The 26249-nt window shown below is 43.6% G+C and overlaps 1 protein-coding gene across 1 annotated transcript; it reads left to right on the top strand.

Annotated features, from left to right (window-relative positions):
* The first annotated feature begins 340 nt into the window (after positions 1-340).
* LOC147612425 (Plasma-membrane choline transporter family protein) lies at positions 341-25877 on the top strand. Its single transcript, XM_086783027.1, has 10 exons — positions 341-992; positions 4515-4873; positions 5855-6000; positions 6106-6289; positions 13991-14067; positions 14372-14485; positions 14720-15076; positions 15183-15440; positions 15630-15857; positions 25467-25877. The coding sequence occupies exons 1-10, from the start codon at positions 796-798 to the stop codon at positions 25641-25643; spliced, it is 2097 nt and encodes a 698-aa protein (XP_086639153.1). The 5' UTR covers positions 341-795; the 3' UTR covers positions 25644-25877.
* Positions 25878-26249: the final 372 nt, after the last annotated feature.

The following is a 26249-nucleotide window of genomic DNA, read 5'->3' as shown; positions in this document are numbered from 1 at the left end:
CGCCCTTTTATGTGCTTTAGTGATCTTTTTGATAGCGTAAACATGTATTTTTTCTTCTTGTAAATGAATTTTCACACTAGATTGAACAAGTATAATTCAAGGATCTCAAATGATTTGGTCTTGGTTAAGGTCTTTACAAATAGATTCTCCACTTGTCAAAAGGAGAAGTAAGCATCTGTCCTGCATTTCACTTGCTTGTCTTCTCGTGGGGGATCTCCCCTATACAACCCACGCCACGGCGTGGCACGATGCGGCGAGAGAGATGTGTAAGGGCCCTAAGGCAACCTGGAACTACTTTTTTCTTGGTCCCCCTTACACAACAAGATTCACATGATATATGCACTAAGGTCTGGGACGTGGTACACAATGGGGGTCACATGCAACATAAAGATGATATAATCATATATAAGTGTTATCCAATGTAACCTTCATCTCTGCTCAGCAATATAAATAAATAATCGAATCGACGTGATCACAAATACATGGCGCATAATAATTGGGCTTACAGTGATAAGCTTAGTTGTGGTGAGAATGAGCCAAATTAGAGCCTATCAATCTCAGTCAGTCAATCAACCAATTAATCAATCAGATCTGCATGCCAGAATGTAGCTAATTTGCAGATTCTTAACTAGGGATCAGCAGATGCATATGAAGCTTAGCAGAAAGCGCAGCTGAAAAGCAGATAAGGCAGGAAAAGTAGCAGAAAAAGCAGCGGAAAAGCAGAAACACAGCAGGTAAGGCAGGTTTGGAAGCTTAAATTGGGTGAATATATTATTTGATTTGAGAGAGGGAGACATGGGCAAGGAGCAGTATGGACCTGGGGGGGCCATCGTGGGCGGCCTGAATGTGGAAGCGCCGGCCGCCCATAACAAGCCTCGGATCAACGAGGATCGCCGTTGCCGAAACCTCCCCGCCCTCCTCATCTTCATCGCTTTCTGGGTGGGCATGATCATCAACTCTAGCTATGGCTGGAACAAAGGAGACCCCCGCAGGTACCCATTTTCTCAAACAAAAAAAGAAGAAGCTATTTTCTGAAATTCCAAGCTGTATTCGCAGCCATTAATTTAACTAATTTTGGGCATTTTCTGAAATTCCAAGCTTTCAATCCTAGCCACTCATTGCTCTTGTCAATGCATATGCTAGCGTTCTGATTTCTGATAATTCAAGCTTTTATTTTCCAGCAAATTGATCTTACTCTTACCTTGAAGATTGTCGAGTTTCTCAGCAGCAAATAGTTTCGCTTTGAATTTAATTCTCACATTTTTTTGGTTGCGAAAATTGTTGCCATATATTCCCACTCTAATATTTTGGCTACTCTAACCTCCGGAACTGTCGTTTACATTCTGGGTGTGCATGCAAGCCAGGTAATTTGAAGAGTTTTTAATTGGTCCAAGAATAATAATCATGAAATTACCCATACCCTGTTTAAGTATTACCCATAGCCTGTTTGAGACCCACTTACTACATGAGTCCTCCATGTACAATGGAATCAACCCAACCAATCATGCGGTATCCTCGTTATAAAAGCCGAATAGGTGGGGTCAGTGTCAACCTTCTGCGACGGAGGCGCTCTATGGTGCTGGACTATGTCCCTGGAGCTGGGGGGAGAGAGAGAGAGAGAGAGAGAGAGAGAGAGAGAGAGAGAGAGTATATTAACATCTAGAGGGTATAGAGAGAGAGAGAGAAAGAAAGATTTTATTAACATCTACAAAAGACCCATTGGGTCTATGAGACCAACATGTGTTACAAGATAGTTTGAGATTTGGGTGTGTGGCGTATGTTCATGTGCCTAAGGAGCATCGCTCCAAGTTGAGACTTTAAGTCTCAGAACATGACTTTTCTCGGATACAGCACTGTGTCCAAGGCATATCGTCTTTATGATCCTCAGGCCGGCAAAGTTGTTGTGAGCCGTGATGAAGGTTCATATTCTGTGAGGATCCGTTCTGTCATGGATGCTTTGGAGACAGAGTTTGAGATGACGGATCTGGGCCTCTTGCATTATTTTCTCGGCTTTGAGATTTGGCAGATCTCGAACGGCATTTTCTTCTCTCAGCAGAAGTACACACGGGAGATTCTCGACAGATTTCAGATGACTGGGTGCAGACCAGTATCTTCTCCTATGGATATTGGTGAGAAGCTTTCTCTTCTTGATGCTTCTCCAGGGATTGATCAGGGACAATATCGGGTTCTCGTTGGCTGTTTGGTGTGGTTGACCTACTCCCGATTGGACATATGTTTCGTAGTCAGTTTATTGAGTTCTTTCTCATCCAAACCCCGTCAGTAGCATTGGCAGTGTGCTCTCAGAGTTCTTCGGTACTTGCGTGGTACTCTGGACTTTGGCATCTTTTATGGCCAAGGATGCACTCTTGCTGGATGGTCTGATTCAGACTAGGTTGGAGATCCAGATACTCGGCATTCGACCATTGGTTGTGTTTTTACACTCGGGTCTGGAGCCATTTCATGGAGCAGTAAAAAGCAGCCTACTGTGGCGCTTTCCTCTACTGAGGCGGAGTACCATGCAGTGTGTTATACTACATGTGAGGCGATATGGTTGCGGAGATTATTGGAGGAGCTCGGTTGTCCTCCCACTGGATCTACTCTTCTTTGGTGTGACAATCAGAGTTGCATCGCCATCGCCATCGCCATCGCCATCGCCATCGCCAAGAACCCTGTGTTTCATGCTCTTAGGAAGCACATTGAGATTCAGTATCACTATGTTCGTGAACGGGTTCTTGCTTGAGATTTGCGTTTGGAGTATTGTCCTTCAGGGGAGAATGCTGCAGATTTGTTCACCAAGCCGGTTTCTCAGGCTTCCTTGGCTCCTCATCTTCGGCTTCTTGGAGTTTGTTCAACATCTGGTGCTGAGAGGGGGTGTTAGCACATTCATCCCTAGTTTCTGCTCATCTGGTGCTGAGAGGGAGTGTTAGCACATTCATCCCTAGTTTCTGCTCATTTCTGGTTCCCATTTGGTCTCTTTTGTATGGCCCTTGATTGTGGACTGGCCACCCCTTTTTCTCCTATTTTTTTGGGATTTTTCTCACCCTTTTTGGTATTTTACCAGTCGGCCAGTATTAGCATCCCCAGCCCGGCGGCCAGCATACCTCACCTATAAATAGGAGGTAGTGGCCTCTCATTTCTCATTCAGTCTTGTACATATTTGCTCCCTCACTTATGAGACTTCTAGTGTCTCTTGCTTGAGACTGTTTTGCTTCAGTATATTCAGCATCTCTCTCTCTTGCACTCTCTATTCAGCACACTCTAGTGCTCCTTTGCTTCCGGTCTGTGCACTCTTTTACTTAATGCATTCACCTAAGGGAAGAGCAATAGAACACTACTGTCGTAGAGCACCTACCAATGCTTCGAACTTGAGTCCCTTGAGGCCTCCAAGCTCACTTGTTAAGCTCCAAACCTCCAAGCTCCACCTCCACGTTGTCACTGTAGAGTCGCTCGCATTGTCGCATAAGGCAATCACTCTCTCTCACTCTCCAACACAAGCATGTAACATACAAGCATAGAAGAGGCACAAGTGCTAGAATGCTCTCTCTCAATCTCTCTCAAGACACAAAGAAGAGCTCTCAATAGCACAAAGGGAGATTGTATCTATTCATTATGAGAAAATGCCTTATATACATTTGGTCCTTACTCATACTTGGGCACCTAAAACTTATTGAACTAAGGCCTTGAGTGGCCAATATCTCATAATGTACAACTTTTATAGTGCCTTTACATGACACTTATTAATGTCTTCAATTGGAGGAGCATACTTGTTAATCCAAAATGGGATTAACAACCACTTGGGAGATCATTGCCAATATTACAACCTAGTAAATTTGGAGAGCCAAATGCATAGAGATTTTAGAGGGTATTCAGATATATGATGCTCAGTGCATCTACACTATATGGAGTGATATTGTTCACTCTTATGGGCACATAGACTTGTATGAAGGTGTGCTAGCAAAGTGTGCTATGTTTATGAGAGTGAGATCATGGTCTTCTCTTCTCTTAAACTCCCATAGGACTTTCTTAGCATCATAATGCCCATGCCCTAGATTTGTTGAGATCACCCTACACTTTGGGATGAGGATCTACTTTTCATTTTCCGGCTTGTAGCCGTGATTTATATCGTTTCATTCAGAAGTCTCTTTCTTGCAAAAATAAAAATAAAAATCCACACACTCTGGGATGAGGATTTACTTTTCATTTTCCAACTTTTAGCCATGATTTATATTGTTTCATTCATGCTTAATAGAAGTCTCTTTCTTGCAAAAAATAAAAATAAAATCCATGGAGTTGGGGGTCTTAAAGGTGACACTTAATTTGTATTAGAAGGAAAAATTTTGTTGTTTTATCAAAGAAATGTCTTCCTTTAGCATTGGTGCATTATAGGGTCTCAATTTGAGGATGAAATATGATATAACTTTGTTTTTCTTTCTCCTTTTGTCTCTGGAAAAAGGAATGTGTTATGTTTTGACTACCTCTGACAAACTTCATCTTACACATAAAAACACATGCAGGCTGGTTTATGGTTTAGATTACAAGGGAAACTTGTGTGGAGACAAAAAGGCGAACCCGGACTTGAGCAGTTTTGATGTGAGGTACTGGCAGAATCCCAATCAGGTCTATGAGAGCGCGATTGATGGAAGCCCAATAAACCTTATCAAGGCTAGAAGTATATGTTTGAACGGATGTCCGACGCCTTCAAATGGTTCACTCACGTGGGTCTGTGACTACCCGGAGGGCCCCATAAATCTCACCATGCAACAGTGGGAAAACCAGAATTATGACTATTTCAGCTATTTGACAGTCAGTCAGAAAAATAGTTCACTATATTTGCAAGGACCATGCTACCCTGTTCTCTTTGAAAGTAGCAATTGTGAGTAGCTCTATCTTTTTTTGTATGCTTTGATGCACTCACACACTTTTTTTTTTTTTGGTTAAAACACTGTTCATATTTATATTATAGAGAGAAGCCCCAGTACAAGGCTTCTCTTAAGATTGTACATCTAGTAGCAGTGGAAAAACACATCACACTGCTGCTGGTCAATCTGGTGTAAACTCCAACTATCATGCAAGGATTGGCGTAGAGATAGACGAAAGTAAACATACTTTTCCATGTGTGGCTGATTAAAAGCCACGTTATTACGTGCCATCGAGATAGTCCAAAGAGCCCAATATCTCACCCATGCAAGGGAAACTTTGTAATTCTGAACCCTTTGTGTGCTACGACCAAACATCCAAAAAAATCGTACTGTAGGGAATCTGATTCTTAATTTATCAGACAATCGCTGCAGGAATTGTCTAGTAGATGGACAAGACCACAGAAAATGAACAAGAGTCTCCATATAGCAGGTGCATGTCATACATTTAGAATTGGCTATCTTTCTTTTTGCTAACATCTCCCCTACTGAAAGAGCTCCAGTCAAACATCTCCACAAAGAGACTCTCTGTTTCTGCCACTGCAAAGGCGTATTCATATTCCACACTCGATTTGCATGGGCATGAATCCATGGCGATGGAAGCAATAGTCTGTATACTTTCGTAGCTGTAATACGAGCCAATCATCTTCCCTATGACCAATCACGTTTGAAGACATATCATGCCATCCATCAAACTGATCCATAAGCATGTTGGAGAGCATCTATCAAAACTCTTAAATTGTTATGATCATTCTTTGGGAGGAAGAAAGAGTCATCTGTATAGGCTTGAGCGAGCACTCGCACACGCACATGCACGCATGTACATTCACACACATACACACACGCATTATATATGTAAATGAATTCATAAATATACCTCTTGCGTATTTTAATGTATTTATAAATGTACCCCTTTCTGAGCTGTGCCTAATGAACAGTGTTCTGGAGCTGTCAATTCTCTGCTTCTGCTGCAGCTACACCCTTGGCAAATTGGCAGAATCTTGGTGGAGTGCCTATAAACCAAGGAGACCCTTTGGTGCAAGTTTTGCACAAAGCCATTACTGCCCCCTCTACGGTTATAAAGGTAACTGCTGAATTCTTCACTTGGTCATCTTTTTAATGTAAATAAATGAATGCCAATCTTGTGGCTCTCTTATTTCCTTGTTTATGTGTTTTTTAAAACCTACAGAGGTATGCAGCTGATTTGGGGAAAGCATGGCCAGTTTTGGTTGTTTGTGGTGGAATCTCTCCTTTAATTCTCTCAGTTCTATGGCTGCTTATTGTTCGATATTTTGTTGGAGTAATGACGTGGATCACTATTGTCCTCTTGAACATACTTGCCCTCGGAGTCACTATATTTTTCTACATCAAAGGTACGATGACTTTGCTCCCTACTTCCACTTCTTGCAAAACAACTTACGCACCCCCCCCCCCCCCAACCCCCTCAAAAAAAAAAAAACAAACGTCTTCCCCCTCTTTTCTTGCCCCATTATTCTTCCCTTTTAATTAAATAGGCACCTAAAATGGCTGCACGGACTGCCTGCTTCATGTTGTTGTCCAAAGAGATGATTGGCATCCATGGGGTGATGGATCCCATCCATCTACTGGGCTGGTACTAATGCAGCAGTGACCTTACCCCCTCTACTGCATTGGGACCTTCAAATTTATCACATGGCTGCTGAACACATTTAGGCAAATATCCTCTTAGCGGCTACTTTACTGACATAGCCTCTCACTGATGTATCATGTTTTGAGGACTTGTTTTAACTCGTAGAGAGAGCCCTACAATGAGAAAATATTGTCACTTGAATTTGATACCAAAATGTTTTGGTCATCACCAATTGTACATGCGGTACTTTATTTCATGGTGTAGATGCTGTATAGCTGTCATTGGCTGCAAAATTATCCTGACAACCTAGTGAATGAGACATGACATCATGCCAAGACAATGGATGGAAACAAGATATGACCATGCCCCTACTTGGCCTTCAAGATACGCCAAGATACTACCCTAGTTTCTCTTTATCTCCAAAAGAGGTTCTTATAGAGTACCAAAAGTAATTCGAGGCTTATCTCTATGCTGCATAAGAGTAAGAAGCCAAGATTCATAGCTCTAGCTTGTAGGACCTTGTTAGTTAATGTTTCTAGGTGATTGAATGTCAAATGCACCCAGTGCACTAGGGTGCCACATGGCCATGTGGCGATGAGAGTGCACTTAGAACAGTAGGTGCATTTCCCTGCATGTTGTCCTGTACACAAATACAAACCACTGGGATTTATCAGCTTTACAAGTGTATGGATAGCTTATCAGGCCAAGAGCAGTCTAGGACCAAAACAGGACACATTGCCGGTTGACAGGGTAAATTCTGGGCTTGGCAAGCACACATGGGTTGGGTTGGACAGCAAAGGGGAATTGGGCAGCCTGTGTGAACACATGGGTGCCTATTTGGGGGCATGGGCTGGCTGGCCGGCAGCATGGAAAAATGCAGCATTAAGGAATTTTATCAATTATTATTGCTAGTCCTGGGGCTGCAACATAAGGGGATGCAGATACCTTAAATAAAGGGTGTTTGGGCTCATTTCGTCCCATTTCAAGTTGACGCAAGACAAAACGCTGAAGCACAGAAAATCAGAGATCAGCCAGTGCTCTACCTCACAGGAGCAAAAGCGACCAGTCTCTCAAGGCTCGACAGGCAGCCGGCCGAAACGCATTCAGCCAAGGGTGAGCAAGTTTCTGCCAAAAATCAGCCCGCAAGTCTAACCAATGCCAAGTTTTGCAGGGGCCTGTCTGTCACTAAGTTTTGCCCATTGTACTGCACATAAATCTTGTAATAAAGAAAATACACTGCTTGCCGGTGGGGGCCCTTAAGTGGGTAGTTTGGACTCAAATCGGGTGTACTCTTTCCTCTCTCTCTTCTCATCTCAGATTCCTCATCATTCTCTTGCACACAGTTAACACCCGCCTTCTTAATTAAAGTTTTTGCAATATGCTGCATGTAACACTGGTACCGGAGCTTTGGCTTTCATCTAAGGTTGTGTAGGACAAGTGCTAGTAATATTTTTTCTAGTGAATGGCTTTGCAGAATTCCCGTATAAGAGCCGCCCACTAGTAGGTTAGTGGAGCGCTGCCCACTAACAAGACTTTTGAATGGTGCTAAGCACAGAATTTCTGAGCAACCCACCATGAGTCACGAGGGGGAATCATCAATTCTAGAGGAGGCTTTTTGGGATATCGAACCGCGGAGAACAACTCACCAGTATCCCTACCGTTTTAGCATCTTTTGTACCCATACAGTTGGCCCAACAATTCCTTCTCAATCGCTTTCGCAACTTAAACCCCAAGAATCAACACAAGAACAGTGGGGAAAACAGATGGGTCATGGAGCTTGAGCGGCTTTGGCTGGAGTTCAAGGTTGATCGGCAGTAGAGGGAGGAGCGCTTTAGAGCTGAGGATGCGTCCAAGACCACCCTGCAGAAATGCTGTAGGACGGAATTAGCTGAATGCAAAATGGAGGACGACGCTTGCTGCCGCATAGAAGACGATCGATGCCGAAGGGAAATCCCCACCATCCTCCATCAAAATTGACAAACCCTGTGCCCAATGGTTGCAGCCAACCATCTACCAGAGAAGATCCAACTCAATAGGTATGAGAGTTTATCAGTAAGTATGATAGTAAAATTGATCCGAATACTATTTGTTCCTGGTTACATTAATTTATTGCTTACTTTTAAGGCTTGATGAGGGTAAAACGATGCTGGTGGCCTGCCGTTTGAGAGGAAAAGCCTGCATCTGGTGGGATGACTGGTCCTGGCAGCACACAAACCAGGTCACTGGTATAGCACAGTACCAATGGGACGTGTTGAGGCTGACCTCAAAATGCAGTTGCTCCCACCATAGTACCTCGATTGTATCAAAGATGAGTTTCGAGATTTGCGGCAGCTCTCGTAGGCCGTAGTCACGCATGCCAACAAGGTCACTCAATTGGCCTTACAGTTACTTAAATCAAACAAGGTGAAGTTGGGTACTTTCCTTCAAGGATTGGATTATCAACTCCGATGGGATGTCCACACCATTCTGGATTTACTTAGAGCGTATGTTTCCCATAACCAAAACTTTATGATATTTGCCTACAGCAACACACCTCACCCAGCTATTATGGGTGAGCACCATTGAGATTATTTATGGAAAGGCTTTACCCATTCCGACTACACGCCTTTCTCATAGAATCCCCGTAGCTGATGATTTTGTACGAACTTTTGATAATATATTCCAACAAGTATGTCAAGCAATACACCAATCTCAAGAGGAGTATTTTAAACATGCAAATAAGAATAGAAAATATATATCATTTAAAGAAGGTGATTATATTCTCTTGAAAATATATATCATTTAAAGAAGGTGATTATATTCTCTTGAAAATTGAGAAAAGAAGGCTCGAGTGTAGAGAAACATCCATTTGTGAAATTGGCAGCAAGGTATTATGGACCATTAAAGATTATTAAAAAAATTATGCTTATCAATAAGATCTACCATCACGCATACTGTTTCTATGTGAATGGAAATGTAAAGAAGCTACAACAAAAAACAACTTGCATGTATGAATTTCCTTTTATACATTTAAGGTATTACAAATGAATTTCCTCTTGTGCATTAAATGAATTTGTGGACACATGTTTACTTAGTGGACTTTTATCTTAGACGTATTGCCTTTAAAAGGCGGCTCAAATTTTTAAGAGAAAATAGCGAGTATATTTTAAGCGATTTGTGTTCTAGATGCTTCCAAGATGTAGCCCCTAATCATTGTGTGTGTAACCTAGGTTTAGATTTAGCAAAATAAATCTATACCAATATTTTAATTAGTAGTAGATCAAGATGTAGCTTAGATTTTTGCTCTTCCTTTTGATTGTTTAGTGTAAGTTTTTTAGCTTTTATTTTGAGTCTTAGTAAGAGAGAGAGAGAGAGAGAAAGAAAGTTATATTAACGTCTACAAAAGGCCAAAATGACCTATGAGACCAAAGATTACATCATGTCCATGGAATACATCATCATGGGTACTAAAAATAAAAGTAAGGAACAAGAGCTGAAATGCCAAAGCTGGTCCCAATACAAAGAGCGTTAGGCTCTCACATCACCCTAAAATATCCCGTATAAGGCGTTGCATCATGGTACCCAATGTAGTAAAGCTAAGCCGGCGGGAGAAAGTCTAGTGGTGGTGGGAAATGAAGGCTCTAATCCTTCTGTGATGATGCGAGCACGTGGTTGGGGGGGGGGGGGGGGGGTTTCTACATAGCTCGATGGCTCTATCTAGTGTCACTCCTCTCAGCCGGGCTCTTACATCAACTTGGAGGTCGAGTGTAGTGGGTGGATTTGCTCTCGGAGCCCTAATCTAGAAGAAGTCAGTGAGAGTTCTTTGTGCTGGTCCTTGGGCGTGTGCAGATCTGGGCCGTAACAAGGACTCCTTGTGTTTGCGGAGCTCCAGAAGGAAGAGCCACAAGCATCTCTGGTTTGGGAAATCCACGATCTTGGAAAGTGGTCCAAATCCGTCTCGGAAGAGGCTGTGGAACCTCCCCCTAGTCTTACAGTACACAGGGCATCAGCATATATAGTGGGCCTTTGTCTCATCCTCTGTATGACAAAGCTGGCATATCCTGTCTTCTGGTGGAGCTGCCCCTTGCCCATATCTGGCTGTCTCCACTCTCAACTAATGGGATGAGGTGTGGATTTGTCCAATCGCACATCGCACCCAAATGACCGGTGTGTGTCCATGTAGCATGAAACTGTCCTCTGTCAAGCGAAGAAGATGATCTCTATAGAGGGTGATCTTCATCTCTAGGGGCTGAACGGGTGAATGCCAGGTCCTTTGAGTATCCAGTCTCATAATGTCCTTCCTGATGTCCCTGTTCAGCTCTGTGCGGCTGCGAGCAAAGGAGGGGGCCTCTATGTTGTACTGAAACGGGGGGGAGTGCCCCCATCTGCATGCCACGTATGCCGAACCAAGTGCTCACCTGTGCATACCAGCATTGCGTGTCTCTGTCTAGTGCCAGTTGTCTCGAGGACTCTAGGGCGAGTTGGGGGTATCCATTTGGTGGGAGCTCCCTTAATCTGTGCTAGTACATCATAGTTTGGAATAGAGCCTCTGTCACAATCGGTGCAGCCCCATCTCCGTTTGCATAGTCTCATGTTGGCACTGATGGCTTACTCTAATCATATGCGAGATCACATCACTAGGGGCCTCTCCATTGGCTTCCACCCATCATATACCTCTTCCGTATCTGTCTCAGTTGGCTTCCCCCCTTCGTCTCCTCCTGTGGCACAACTTGGGACCCCATATGGGAGCTCCATACAATACTGTAGGTGTGACTAGTGTGTCAAATAGCCAGAGCTTTGTCCCCGGCTCATGAAGCTGTACTGTGAGCATTGCCTCTTGAGTGAGCCCAGGGTTGCATAGTCACCCATCAATTTGGTTTCGGCCGCATTCTGCATAGAGAACTGCGGTCCAGCAAAAGTGATCGCAAGATATACATAAAAGGTCCCCACTATATGTAAACTGCGGTGTGGATCTGCCTATCCACTGCGGGGAGGTATTAAAAATCATAACCTTGGTCTTCCCAAGGTTCACAGTGAGGTCCCGGTCCTCGCAAAAAGGCCTGCAATGGATCCAAATGCCTCTGTAGCCCCTCTAGAGAGAGAGAGAGAGAGAGAGAGAGAGAGAGAGAGAGAGAGAGAGAGAGAGAGATATTAACGTCTACGAGAGGCCAAAGTCGGCCTATGAGACAAAAAATAATACAACTATGTTCTTCCGGTCATCGGAAGAAAAGAAAGAAAAGAAAAAGTGTGCATGTGTTTGGATACAACTGTGAATCATCATGGATCGGTGGAGCCCATATACAAACAATATAAGGGGGGGTGGGGATGTGGATGGAGTGCTAAGGCAAGATGCATCTCTATATGCTAAAGGGGTAGAACAAGCATGCTATGCAGATCTATGTCTAACTCCATCCAGTGCCATGAGAGGGAGATATCATACATCGCCGATGCTGAGGCTGTGAATGGCGTGAACATGTACCCTGAGCCTGAATGAAAGCGAGCTAGCCTCTCCTGTGTCTCCATCTGGTGTCTCATTCGGATAGCTGCTATCTCTCGGTGACGGAGTCGGGGTGCTCTATGTCCAGTCTATCTAGGTCTCCTCTTGGCTCTCAATTCCTCTGCTCTCTGTGCGGTCACCCCACGTGGTACATCAGCTGGCACTGGCATAGCTCTCTGGAAGAAATCTGTGAGGTGGGACTGTCTCCCACCCCTAGTGGGAGCGGGTGTCTGTAGGAGTCTCTCTTGAGAACTATGAAGCTCTAGTAGTAGTCTGCCAAGCTGTCGCTGGTCCGAGGCCTCCATCAATTGATGTAGTGAAGAGTGCTCCTCAAACAATCCTGCATATCTATCTCTGACCCCCTGGTGGACTCTACATCTACATACAAAGTGATCCTCAGTCTCCACCTCCTCGCGGCACAATCTGCATATCCGCTCAGCTCTGGGAACCCGTGCCGCTCTCCCAGCCTCTATCTCTAGCTGATGTGATGAGACAGGACACATGGCAGCACTACATACAGGAGACGTGGACAGCACCAAAGAGCCCACTACCACCGAAGATGCTGACTTATGAGCATCTCAGGGGATGGAGAGAGAGAGAGATTTGATTAACGTCTTCCAAAAGACCGAACTCGGCCTATGAGACAAATCAGTGTACTTGTGTGGGGTATCCTCTGTCATCCCAACAAAATGAAAAAGTACTGAACTAAAAAGCTGAATCTGGGTGTGCAATAAGTACAATGAGTGGGGGAGGGGATGGAGCTCTACTACTAGGAGAATGCAAAGCTATATGCATGGAGTATACAATCATGATATGCAACCTAGCTAGCTCCATCCTGTACCATACTGGGGGTATAAAATGGTATACATCAATGAAGGGGGTGTCCAAACTCAACCAATACTATAACATGTGGCATCAATAAGGGCTTACTCCTAATCATGCGTGAGAGAGAGAGAGAAAGAAAGAAAGTTATATTTACATCTTACAAAAGGCCCGATGGGCCTATGAAACAAAAGATGATTACAAGTATCCATGGAATATCATTGTCATGGGAGAGAGAAAGAAAGAAAGAAAGATATATTAACGTCTGCAAAAGGCCAAAATTGGCCTATGAGACAAACAAGCAGTACAATGATGTTCCTCCGGTCATCAAGAGGAAAATGTGGAGTGAGAATAAAATGTACAAGTATGACAATACGACCATAGGGGACTCAATAGTGGTGTACAAATGAGAGGGTGTGGATGGAGTACTAGGGCTACTAATGCATCTCTATATGCTGAAGGGGTGATACAAGTATGATATGTTATCTACTCCTAACTCCATCCAGTCCCATAGTCTGGGTACAATATGTCATACATCCGATCTGAGGATGCCGTAAATGTCTGGAACATCCGTCTTGGATCAGAGCGAAAATGTGCCAGCTGCTCCTGGACCTCCTGCTGTAAGGGATAAAACTTATCTTTAAGGAAATAATTAGAATGATCCCTAATTGGATCATTAATCCATAGTTGGTGTGATGAGACCCTTAGTCGCCCAATGGCTACTCTGGCTCCATGTGATAAGTGGACCTCCAGGTATCGTGGTCGCTGGATGAAGCCGTCTGTGGAGGTGCTCAAGAAGTGGTCTCTGTAGTAGAGCATCTTCGTCGGGAGTGGCTGACTGGGAGATAGCCAAGTCTCCTGTATGTGGCCCTGCCAAATGTCATGTCTCATGACTCTGTTCCTCTCTGTCTGAGAGAGGCATCTGTGTGGTGCAGCTAGGTCATACTGTAAGGGTGGTAATCTGTCAATATCAATCCTGTGTGATGATATCCACTGTACCACCTGGGAGTACCTGTGAGAGAGAAATGAAATGTTATATTAACGTCTTCAAAAGGCCGAAGTGACCTATGAGACCAAAGTTACAACCATGTGACATCTGAGAGAGAGAGAGAGAGAGAGAGAGAGAGAGAGAGAGAGAGTTTTTAACATATACCAGTCTCTTTACAGCGGGCTGGATAGGACACGATACTGTATCTGCTGTAGTTGGTGACCAGGCTGCAAATGTGCTAAATGCTTCATCAACTGTAAGCTACTTGTGACAGATTACCATCATCTTTTTCTCTTTCTTCAATATTCAAAAACCAATATACACAAATGCATAATAATATGGAAGGCTGTAACCTCTGATCGTTTAAAATTTCAAAGCCATGGGTGAGTCAAGTGGTAAATGTAGCTACTTTTTGCTGAAACCTGAAAGAATACTCACATACGTATATAGGTTATATATGTATATATGTAGGTACCAAATATTGTGTGTGTATTCGACTAACTCCTTCTTGTAAGATAGATTTCTAAGCTTATTCTGTTGCTTTGATGGTGTGTTTGTAGGAGCAAAATCACCTGAAGGCAGTTGCAATCATTATGACAGTTATTTTTCTCATCATAGTCATAACTACATTAGTTCTTATCAAACGGATCATTATTGCTATTGCAGTAATAAAGGTACCGGCTTTTGACATGTCAATATCATGCACATGGATCCCCATGCACACACACCCACACAAACACGCATGCCCACATACACGTGCACATATCCACACACACGTGGGAATGCATGCATTTGCACTCATGCGTGCGCATGCAGACACACACACACACACAATTTGCGATAATTTTTCACATTATTTTCCAAGGCATAAAAAGTGCTAATTTGAAGAAGTTACCATGCACTTGCAGGTTTCTACAAAAGCAATTGGTGCAATCCCTAGCCTCTTTGTTTTCCCTTTTCTTCCTTTTGTGGTTCTTACAGTATTTTACATCTACTGGGTTATAGCTGCCTTGTACATCTTCAGTGCGGGAGCGGTGAAGAAAAACGATTGCAATGGTGGTTGCTGTGCATATGACCTTGTTTCTCAGGCTGTAAAATGTGAGGGGTGCTGTGGCTATGATTTCAATTTTACTCGGCACATTGCTTTGGCTATTATATATCATGTATTCGGATGCTTTTGGACCACACAATTCATTATTGCATGCTCACTCACAACAATTGCGGGTGCTGTTGCTTCTTACTATTGGGCTCAAGGACGCACTTCGGTGAGCCTCTTTGTCCAGTTTCAAAACACACAAAAGGATTAACTTGTGATTGTGCCAAGTAAAAAAAAACTGGAATTGTTTTAACCTGATACTAGAGCTGGTACAGGCAATGCCTCTCTTTCCAGTTTTCTCTTCTGGAAAGCGGGTGCTGAGGTACAGCCTTGGATCCATGGCCCTAGGCTCTTTAGTGGTTGCTATTATTGAGACCATTCGGTTCATTTTGGAGGGCATTCGCAACAAGCTCAGGGCCTTAGAGGCAGCCCCAGGGGGTTGCCTCTTAACCATGTTTTGGTGCTGTGCGCAATGTTGCCTTGGTTGTGTAGAATGGACTGTCAAATTTATCAATCGAAACGCATATATAGTGGTAAGCCTGCCTTCCCTCCCTTTACGCGTGTGCACACATGCACACATGCACACATCCAGGGGCTGAATAATTTTGAATGTACCACATGCACACATGCAGGGGCTGAATAATTTGAACGTACCACTATCTTCTTTTTTGATTAACCTGATCCGCTTGTGGTATTCCATGGATTTAATGTTGTGTGTCCAGATTGCAATTACGGGGAAAGGCTTTTGTGGAGCTGCTGTGAGGGCTACAACCCTTATACTGAACAACATATTGAGAATAGGAACAGTGAATGTGATTGGCAATGTCATTGCATTTCTGGGCAAAGTGTGTGTGAGTCTTGCGTCTGCACTCTTTGCCTTCTTCATGCTGGAAACTTCTCGATACAAGTCAGGCCACAATAAAGTATCCTCTCCACTATTCCCAGTCTTGGTAAGTTCTACCTGCAGTTTCTCTAATTTTCAAGAGATCTTTTGTGGCTTGTAGTGTTTTCAGAAGATATCATGGTACACAGTCAATGAGATGCCTTTAATGATGTGGAGCCCACTAAACTAACTCAAGGCTGAAACTTGCCTTAAAATGTGCTTCACCTGAAATGAAATGTTATATTAACGTCTTCAAAAGGCCATAATGACCTATGAGACGAAAAAGTTACATCATGGTGGATCTGATACAATGTCCGGATAAAAAACCAGAAAATGAAAAATAAAGATGATACTACTGGCACCTAGAAAATGAAACTGGAACTGGAAGATAAACAGAAACCCTTATAGGGTGTGAATATAGTGAGGGAGGGGGGGGCTACGCTATGGAGGTGAGTGGAGTACAGTGAGGGGATACAATATCATGTGGGACGGGGGGGTACACTATGGAGGTGCCTCCATCTCATAATATGTGCCGCATTGGACGCTGGCGGATCTCCTCAATATCCTCTGTGGTCAGCACCCTGACTGGGTGTCCTGCATGTCTCGCAAGAATAATCCGAATCCGCCGCTGCAACCTCTGTCTATGCTGGGATGCCCTCCTCCGTAGTTGTGGGCGTCTGGACCACCCAAGCTCAATCGCACGATCAATCAATGTACTGCTGGTGTGGGCGGTATCCATGTCCTGCTGCTGCTGTGGTCCATCTGGTGCAGTGATGGCTGGACTAAAGAAGTCTGTAATGTGCCTTTGAGTCTGGCTCTCTGTGCGCCTAAGCAGGCTATCTCTATATCTCCGCAGCTCAATCAAGAACAATCCCAAACACCTCTGGTCCTGGTACCTCATGACTCTGGAAAGTGGTCCAAAACCCTCTCTGAATAAATAGTGGAAACGACCACGTATCTCATAGTATGCAGTACAATGGCATATATAATGCAGCTCTGTCTCTAGCTCCCCATGGCATACTCAACATATCCTGGCCTCAGCTGGTATACCTCTATATCGGCCAATCTCAATCTCAAGCTGGTGTGAGGATGTGCGAATCTGACCAATAGCACATCGTACTGCATGAGACAAGTGTACATCCATGTAACTGGGTCTGATCACAAAACCATCTGCTGTGAGCTGAAGAAAGTGCTCTCTGTAGAAAGCCATCTTCGTGCCCAGCTCCTCAGTCGGCTGTATCCATGTCCTCCTAATGTCCAGCTGAACTAAATCCTGACAGATGAGTCTGGTAATCTTTGTCCGTGTGAGAGTGAGAGAGGGTGCCTCCAGAGAATACTGGAAGGGAGGCAATCTGTCCATGCTAAAACCATGTGCCTGGAACCAAGATGTCATCTGTCCATACCAACAAGCCGTGTCTCCCTGTAAAGCTAACTGTCGGGAGGACTCAAGGGGGAGGCGTGCATATCTAGGAGACTGATCTCGTAAGAGCCTCAATCACCAGAGGGGCAGCCGCCAGCTCTGCTCGAATAATCTCATGAGGTACTACGGCCTTGGCTCTAATAATCCTAGCAATCATAGATACCAAAGGCCTCTCCATACCTCTCCACCCGCCTGCGCTGTGATGGCCCACTGAAGGTCCCCATATCTGCACTCCATAAAGCATAGCTGATGTCACTAGAGTGTCAAAAAGCCAAAGTTTCGTTCGAGGTTCCTGAAATTGAACCTGCGAACACATCCTCTCCAAACCACCCAGGGCTGCATGTGCTCTAGTCAATCTAGTCTCTGCTGCTCTCCTCATCGAAAACACCGGCCCACTGAATACTACCCCAAGATATGTATATGCATCTTTATACCCCACAATCTCCTGCCCATATGTAAATGTGGGAGCTGATCGCCTAACCCACTGTGGCGTAGTGTTAAACACCATAACCTTGGTTTTGCCAAGGTTGACAGACAATCCACTATCATGTGCAAACTCATGTAAAGCATCCATATGACGCTGCATACCCTCAGGGGAGTTAGAGATCAACACAATATCATCAGCATATAACAATAGTGGGATCCAAGTACCTGCTAGCTGGGCTTCTCTGTCCCCCAATCTCTCAATGTAGTCAGAAGCCTCATCCACATACATACCAAACAATGAAAGAGATAACGGGCAACCTTGCTTCACTCCTATAGTGGAGTGAACCAAAGTAGAGACCCCCTCCGGGGTGCGTACCTGTCCTGCAACTGATCTATATAAAGCCATAATCCCCCATATGAGCTCTGTGGGACCTATTCAGCCTTGCACTTCCCCTCCTGCAATGGCCTGCAGACCTGCGCCGCTTACCATGGGAGAGGGGGAGAGAGATAGAACAGTCCTGCCTTGCGCTTCCTACAGCCCACCTCCTTTCAAGAGAGAGAGAGGGCATGAGAATATCTGTCGGCTGTGCGCCTCCTGCAGCCAGCCCGATAGTAGCCAATAAGGGGAGCAAACGTGCTGAGAGCATGGACAGCCCCTGTGCGCCTGTAGTCCAACCCGCCCGTGTGCCAAGCGAGGTGGAGAGAGAGAGAGAGAGAGAGCAAAACCCTGCCTGCAGCTCTGTGCGCCACCTGCTTTTTGCAAAGAGAGCCCAAGCGTGAGCAGCCTGCTTCCTACAGTCCAGCCCACGTGTTCGTTGCAAGGAGAGAGGGAGAGCGGCGTGTGTGCTGCAGCCTGATCAGCCCCATCTTTGCCAAAAAAAGCCCCCCCATGTGCAGTTGCAGCCGACCTTGCTTTTCACCCATCCAGAAGCGTATCTCTGCAGCCACCTGCCTTTTTTTATTGGGAAAAAGCGCACACGCCAGAAGACGCAGCTGACTTCCCCCAAAAAGAGCATGGGGCACCCATAATAGCATATGGCCACGATTCCTTTCCCAAAGGGGGGTCCTTTTATTTTTAGAGGTTTTTAAACCTTTGTCCCCTCCCCCCACATGGGCTTGTGAAAAAGGTCCTTATAAAAGATTGCCCCAAACTGATGCCATTCACACTGTCTGCCCTGTTCCCATGCACACCTGCATAAGGTCAAGAGAAGAACACAGGGTCGTAACAGTAGTCAAGTTGCTACTGAGTAGTGCACAGAGTAGATGGGTAGCAGTGTTGGGCTGCGATGGTGGCTGGCAGAGTCGGGTTCACGGAGTGAAGTCGGGTATGCGCAGCTAGGTGGACAGCAGCAAGCGGGGAGAGGCTGAGGAATATGTGCAGAGATGTGGGCAGCCAAGTAGATGACGACTTCAAGGCTCTGATACCAAATGTAGGATTTCAGCCCTGCTATGGTGGTTGGAAGATGAAAATGGCTATGGCTGTTACATTGCATAGAGTAGAGAAAGGGAGAGAGAAAAGACAAGTTCGATACTAGAGAGAGGTGAAGTACACGACTCAAATTGATGTGACACTTGCTTGATTATTTCTATGAAAGTAAAAGTAACTTATAGGTTACAATGGTTGTCTCCTGACATCACTGCTTATGTCATTCACACACAAATATCTAGATATTATTTGATACCCCTCGAAGAGATGGTTCACACACACATACTTCCTCACTTTAGGAGTGGGTTCACGTGCAGGTCAGACCTTGATTCCCAACAACAGATAAGCCAAACGGCATAACTTTGTATGCATACATGCTCCATTTTGTTGCAAATGTCGTTCTTTGGGTCTATCTCCACTTGCTTATAGTCGGAAAATCCATTAGGGAAACTATAAGCCTCCTTGCCTACAACTTGCTCAAGCATATAATCCATAAATGGTAAGGGATGGCTTCATAGTAGTAGTGAACGCAAACTTTGATCTTGATGTTCTTTTCCGGCACTATCACTACAGGGGGATACCCATTCTATATGCCCTGCTTTCAGAAGCCTGTTGATTTCTTCCTTGACTGTCTTGGAGTCCTCGGGGTTCATTGATGTGAAGGCTTTACTCCTACAATAGGAATTGTATGCTTGACATTCAAGAGGCACACCCTTCATGGCTGTGTACTTCAACGCAAGGCAACCTTGGAATTCAGCCATGAAGATCTTTCTCCTCTCCTTATACACTGTTTTCTTTGGACCTTCACTAGGTTGAGCAAAATTAACTTCTGTAACTTTAGTCGGTCCATTGTAGAATGTTCCAAGCTTGCCGTCAAGGGTTCTTTTGGCTTTCTCAAAGTTTACAAAGCACTCATGCACATTATATGCATTGAAGTGCTCCGGGATTGTGCCCTAAGGTCTTTCACCTTAGTGTTTACCTCTAAGATGTGCTTGGCTTCACTTCCTCCCTTGAAGAGATGCAACTCTTCATTCCTAGAACGTCTCTATCCCCATGCTGCCACCTCTTGATCATAAGGGCTACCTTCGAATTCGGGTGTATGCTTTTGTGCTTAGTATGTAGATACATGCGATCTCCTTGACATCTGAAGTGGCGTACCTCGTGCCCGTCTTCTTAGGAAGAATACCCATGGTCGTAATAAGGACATGCATCAAGTTCTCACAGTCTTCCGGCTTTGGAAGTGGAGCAAACTCTGAGCTCTCACGTTATTCATCTAGCGTTTTGTGATGGAATGGGATCATCAAATATGCATCATCACAACAAGCATAGATCAGAATTGAGAAGTATCAAATTAGAATGAATGGGATCACCAAATATGCATCATCACAACAAGCATAGATCAGAATTGAGAAGCATCAAATTAGAATGAATGGGATCACCAAATATGCATCATCACAACAAGCATAGATCAGAATTGAGAAGCATCAAATTAGAATGAATGGGATCACCAAATATGCATCATCACAACAAGCATAGATCAGAATTGAGAAGCACCAAACTAGAATAATTGTCTGTATACAATGTACTAAATCAATGACTTGGGCTTTGCTTAAATAGCCCTCAAATGGAATGTCAAAGGTCTTGATCTTTGGACTAACCACAACTGTTCATATCCTCTATCCATTATTATAATCACCATATATGAACCTTAGGATAACAAATGAGTTTGTGTCCTAGGTGCTAAATAAGTGAACATTTCTTTCACATCTCCCCCTTAATGATCAACTCAATTTCTTTTACACCCATCATTTCTTTGAAATACTCAAACTTGAGTTTCCAAGTGGCTTTGTGAAAATATCCGCAACTTGTTCTTCTATAGAAAAATAGACAAGTTTCACTTCTTTTGATTGAACTTTTTCATGATCAAAATGATAATGAACTTCAATATGTTTTTCCTCGCATAAAAAACTGGGTTCTTTCCAAGTTGAATACAGCTTTGGCTGTCACAAAGTATCGGAGTCGGACTTGCTTGATTATTCATGATCTCTCCAAGTAATCGTCTGAGCCAAACACATCTGCACATTGAATTCTTGGCTGAATTGTACTCTGCTTCAGTAGAAGATAAAGCCATAATTGCTTGCCTTTTGTTTTCCAATGAAATAGATCGAGAACCAATATAAAATACATATGTGGGTATTGACTTTCGATCATCAATGTTACTTGCCCACGACAAGTAATTGTCACATATTTCTGACTTTCAAGAGGTTGTTTGAAAAGAGTATTGTCAACACTTGTGTAAAAGCTAAAAGATTTCGATCCATTGGAGCGTAGAAACTGGTTTACAGTTCATCATGTTGGATCTTTCTAACAACTCCTTAATATACTTTGATTGACCTTTTTGGTCACATGGACCTCAACCCATTTGGTACAATGGTCCGTGGGTGCTATGATATAGTGTGTGTGCATGTGTGTTGCAAGAGCTGTCGTACTGATTGGTCCAACAAAATCAATGCCTTATTTTTCAAAAGGCTGTATAGAAATGATAGGATGCAAGGGTGTTCTATACTTATCATGAGTGATTATGGACCATTGGCATTCATCACATCCTTTCACAAACTTAGCCGCATCATCAAACAATGTAGGTCACTGCAAGCCTTCTAGTAGGACTTTCTTAGCGATGGTGTTTACGGAGAAATGTCCTCCAAACACACCAGAGTAGGCTTGTTCCACCACGATCTCGACATACTCAAACTCTTGCGAGCATCGTTGCATCATCCCGTTCTGGCCTAGCTTGTACAACCGCCCGGCTAGGGGGTTGTGTTACGTACCAAGGCAGTTAAGAGCTTCAGGTTAGGTTAACCATAGCCTAGGGTTTAGGCATCTTAAGTGGGGGTTAGTAGGTTTTATGAGACAAGTGCTATATATGGCTCCTGGTTTATAGGAGGCCTATATAAGTGACTTTATGAGTCAGTGTGGGGAAGAGCTCCTTAGACTTGGACTCGAGGCCTTGAGACTACTCTGTGCTTACGGTCGATGGGTCTGTACTGGTGGTATGGGATGCCATGGATCTTGCATGTGGAGCCATGTCTCTCTATGTTTTGGATAAAGTGGTTATTCTTTGCTAGATGTGAAGCTTCTTTGCTTTGTAGATGTGTTTCGATAAAGCGGTAATGCCTTGCTAGATGCTAGGTAAAGATAGTTCTGAGGATCTTGGCACGCATGCATATATTTTGCAGAGATCCAGATTCAGATGAGATTTTGCTGATATTGAGATCAACAAGGTTCTTGAATAGATTTATTCACCCAAGAAGATTCAGTTTGTATGATTGCTAGCAGCCTTATGAAATCTTTCGGAAGACTCGGAAGTTGAGGAGTGATGGATTGTAAGACGTATATGGGGTATGTTTTGGTGGTATGAGATGCTAGGATGTATCACATGTGCGGGTTTATCGGGTTCCGTCAAGGCAGATGTTTTAGCTTTTGATGGGATAGTTATCCAAGACTCAGGATTGCGATACCTAATTCATGGGGTGAGTGCACTAGCCTCTGATATGGCAGATGTCCAGTTCATTAGCCACACCTTTGATGTGGCAAATGTACCGTTTACGGGCCATGCTTCTGATGAGCCAGATGTCGAGGTTATCCGCTTTTATGGCTATTATCCAGAACTCTATAGCGAGGTATTGACTTGTGAAATTATTCTAGATCGACGTGGTTCTAGTAGTGTTGATGTTGGCAGAGTTCGCTTGCATCTCGATTACCTTGATACACTAGGCTAAGTTGGGACTTGAAGTTTCTGGATACTCTAGGCAGTCATAGTTTGACCTAGATAGCTTCCTACTCATGATAAATGTTCCTACTCATGATAAATGTTCTTTGTCTGTCAGGTGGTAGAGACAATACATCAGTTCTAGTGGAACATTGCATATGTTTAGCACCAAGCGATCATTTGATTGGTGAGGATTTGTCTATGATAAATTGAAACAGCTATGTTTGGTGTGGGTGTCAACCCAAGTTTCCCTTGAGAATTAGAACTTGAAGATGTAGTTTTGGGTGTAGTCCTAGAAAGAATTGACCTGCTGTATAGCCAATTTTACAGTTGTGCATTTGGCAGAGGATATGGTACAATAGGAGAGTTATATCATGGGTGTTCTAGCTTGGACACGGTCTTGATAGGAACACTTTTAGAGGTCATTTATGATGAGTGTTGAGATACCTGATAGGTCTGTGGTTCTCAGAGAGGAAAGGTATTTTTATCTCTTGGGTACGAGGAATTACCTAGTCATGATAGGATAGGTAATTTAATTGGCTACGAAAATTGTCTCTGTGATGTTAGATTATCCGATTCCTCGAGAGTTGGATTGAGGAATTGTTGTGTTCCTCACTTTGGTTTGAGTTGGTTTGTTTTTAGTTCTGCTGAGATAGTTGTAGGGATAGTGGCTGCAGATTTTATCAGTTCTTATGGCAGAGTTATGAGTGGAAAGAGTAAATATGGTGAACCAGATTATGGAGTTAGTTGTTAGATGTAGTTTGAGTTTCCCCTGTTTATTTCCAAGATAGGGAATGTCTTTGACATGGGAGATAATTGCTAGTTTGTAGCATAGGTTTCCCAGTTTTCTTTCTTAGAGAGATTTTGTTTCCAAGAGGGAAAACGTCTGAGGAGGGGAAGTATGTCACGTACCTAGTACTTATCTTTAGGATTAGTGGTCTAATCCAGCAGGGTTAGGGGAGCCTACGATTAGAGGAAGTAGACTGATACAGGCGGCTACGGCTCATGGTTAATAATACCAAGTATACTACCTATTTATGACCAAACAATATCTATAGCAGTAGTAACCACTACATAAGTTAGACTTGGGTTATTATTGTTCATAGAGCTTTGTGGTCTATGATGGACCAGGATTACCATTGACAACATGATTGGATTCGAGTCATCGACAGATTACGGACAGTCATGGTGAAGGTTCATTAGGGCATGGTTCATTCGGGCTATCCCAGGGGTCTCGGCCTCAGTTTGCCTTTACGAATAGAGGAAGAATTAGTGCTAACTGGCATGGTTCGTGGGATTGGAGCCTTAGCCCTTGGCTCGGGGGTGGTTCGAAGCATAGAACCTATGGTGGAGGCTTATTCTCAGGCTCGGGCCAACACGAACCTACGGTTGGGTGGTGAGCTAGCTTGTTATCTCATGATTTGGTTTAGGACTAGCCTTGGTTCTCAGTTGTGTTTAGGGAGATTTAGGGGAGGACTTTACACTATACCTCATAGTAGCGGAGGCTATGACCAGGTTCATTCAGGCTACCTTAGGAGTCTCGGGCCTCAATTTGCCTCTACAAATAGAGGAAGAATTATTGGACTCGAAGCTAGCAGATGATACCGTGATGTTTTTGGAGGCCTCACATGCATATCTTTGTGCCTTGTAGGGTTCACTTGGATGGAGAGAGGATGCACTGTCAGATACCTTGGCTGCTAGGTTGCATTGCACCTTCCTTGGGACATAGCTTAGTGGGCTAAGCCTGAATGATCTTATACCAATGTTGCATGCGCGGAAGCCTTGCTGTATTGATCCATAGCCCTAAGCATGATTAAGAACATTGTTGCTAATTAACTTATGATTAAGACATAGAGGAGAGAGAAGAAGAGAGAGATTAGTGTTCAGGGTTTTCTTGTATTACTATGGTACAAAAAGGTTACTGATGCTTATACATGATTTAGGGCTTGTGGTCAGCCTATGGGCTGACCCTTAGCCCTTCTGCTCATGCTCTATTACCTGCCATGATGAAAACGATGATGAACTTACTTATCTTATACTGAAAATGACTACATTGCTTATATATGTTGCTAGGATGCCAGTCGGCCAGCATATAATGCTGTCGGCCAGCTGCTTGGACAAAACCATGGTAAAATGATGACTTATAATGATGTGCTTTCGTCTGGTCCTGCCCACACATGCTGCCAACCTGTAGCCCCTTGGCTGACTGCTGTCACAAGGTCCTGCAGCCAGCCGACAGGCTGCCTGCTGCCAACCGACAGTACCTTGTGCACATTAGTTGATGATAATGATGCTACTGAATGGTCCTGATGCTGATGTTGGTGGCCATGCTGACCATGCTGATGAGGTGCTGCTAATACTACTGAAGATGATACTTGCAAATGTCACCTAACATACCGGTGTCCAAATCTGACGAATCACGGATGGAGAGAGAGAGAGAGAGAGAGAGAGAGAGGCTCTGGTTGCTTGTTTTGCTAACAAGTTTCATGTGCTTTCATTGGGGGAGCTAAACATGAATCTAAGTACTTGGTCAAAAGTTAAGCCAACACTGACTTCATGATTGTTGCAGAGTTTATTGATGGTTAGGTCTAATTTTTGCTCTATTTACAAATCTGATACTTTTTTTGGGCTGCAGTTTTGCTGGGCTATTGGGTATGTTGTGGCATCCTTGTTTTTTGCCGTGGTGGAAATGACCATTGATACAATAATTCTCTCCTTCTGCGAGGACATTGAGGAGCATAATGGAACCCCCCTTTATGCTCCACCTTTACTTATGGAGACTCTGAGCAGACATAGCACAGGTTTGCCTTGACATACATGTGAAATAGTATTGAAATTATAGGACAAATCACCTAACCTACCCTTCAAAAGCCTCGACAAGCTTTTTCTACCATCTAATTTTGATGATGTGAATTTCTGAGCCGCGCAGGGGTGGGGGGTGGGGGGGGGGGGTGTGGTTCTAAATTCCCTATTTAATATGAGAGTATGATTATCTAACATTCTTTACATGTAAATCAAATTAAGCTAATTAAGCTTCTTAGATGACATGGCAACTAGAGAAGATATTATAGAAAGCATAAAAATGTTGCCTTGCTTCAATAAGGTTATTTTGCACGAGTATGTATCTCAAAAAACAGTTCTTTAAGGTGAAAGCAACACATTAGGATAGGCACTAACATCAGTCCACATTGTTTACTAAGACTGTTTTTTCAAGACTTCAAAATTCTATAAGGGTTTCTTTAAATTTTGTAATTATTTAAAAATTGAGATAATAAAAATGAGAATCTTGTATGCCCACTGTATCCAGTTTGCAACTATTTGCATGTATGCATATATTCTTCTGAGTGTATGTATACATATTCTATGTAGATCTACATTTACATTTATATTTAAACTTTTGTATTCTTAATCTATTATT

The sequence above is a fragment of the Cibotium barometz genome, chromosome 45, assembly GCF_041138505.1.
Source record: "Cibotium barometz isolate CiBa-2024 chromosome 45, ASM4113850v1, whole genome shotgun sequence".
Classification (NCBI taxonomy): domain Eukaryota; kingdom Viridiplantae; phylum Streptophyta; class Polypodiopsida; order Cyatheales; family Cibotiaceae; genus Cibotium; species Cibotium barometz.
Note: the sequence above shows the minus strand (reverse complement) of the source record. Positions and strands in the feature narration are given on the sequence as shown.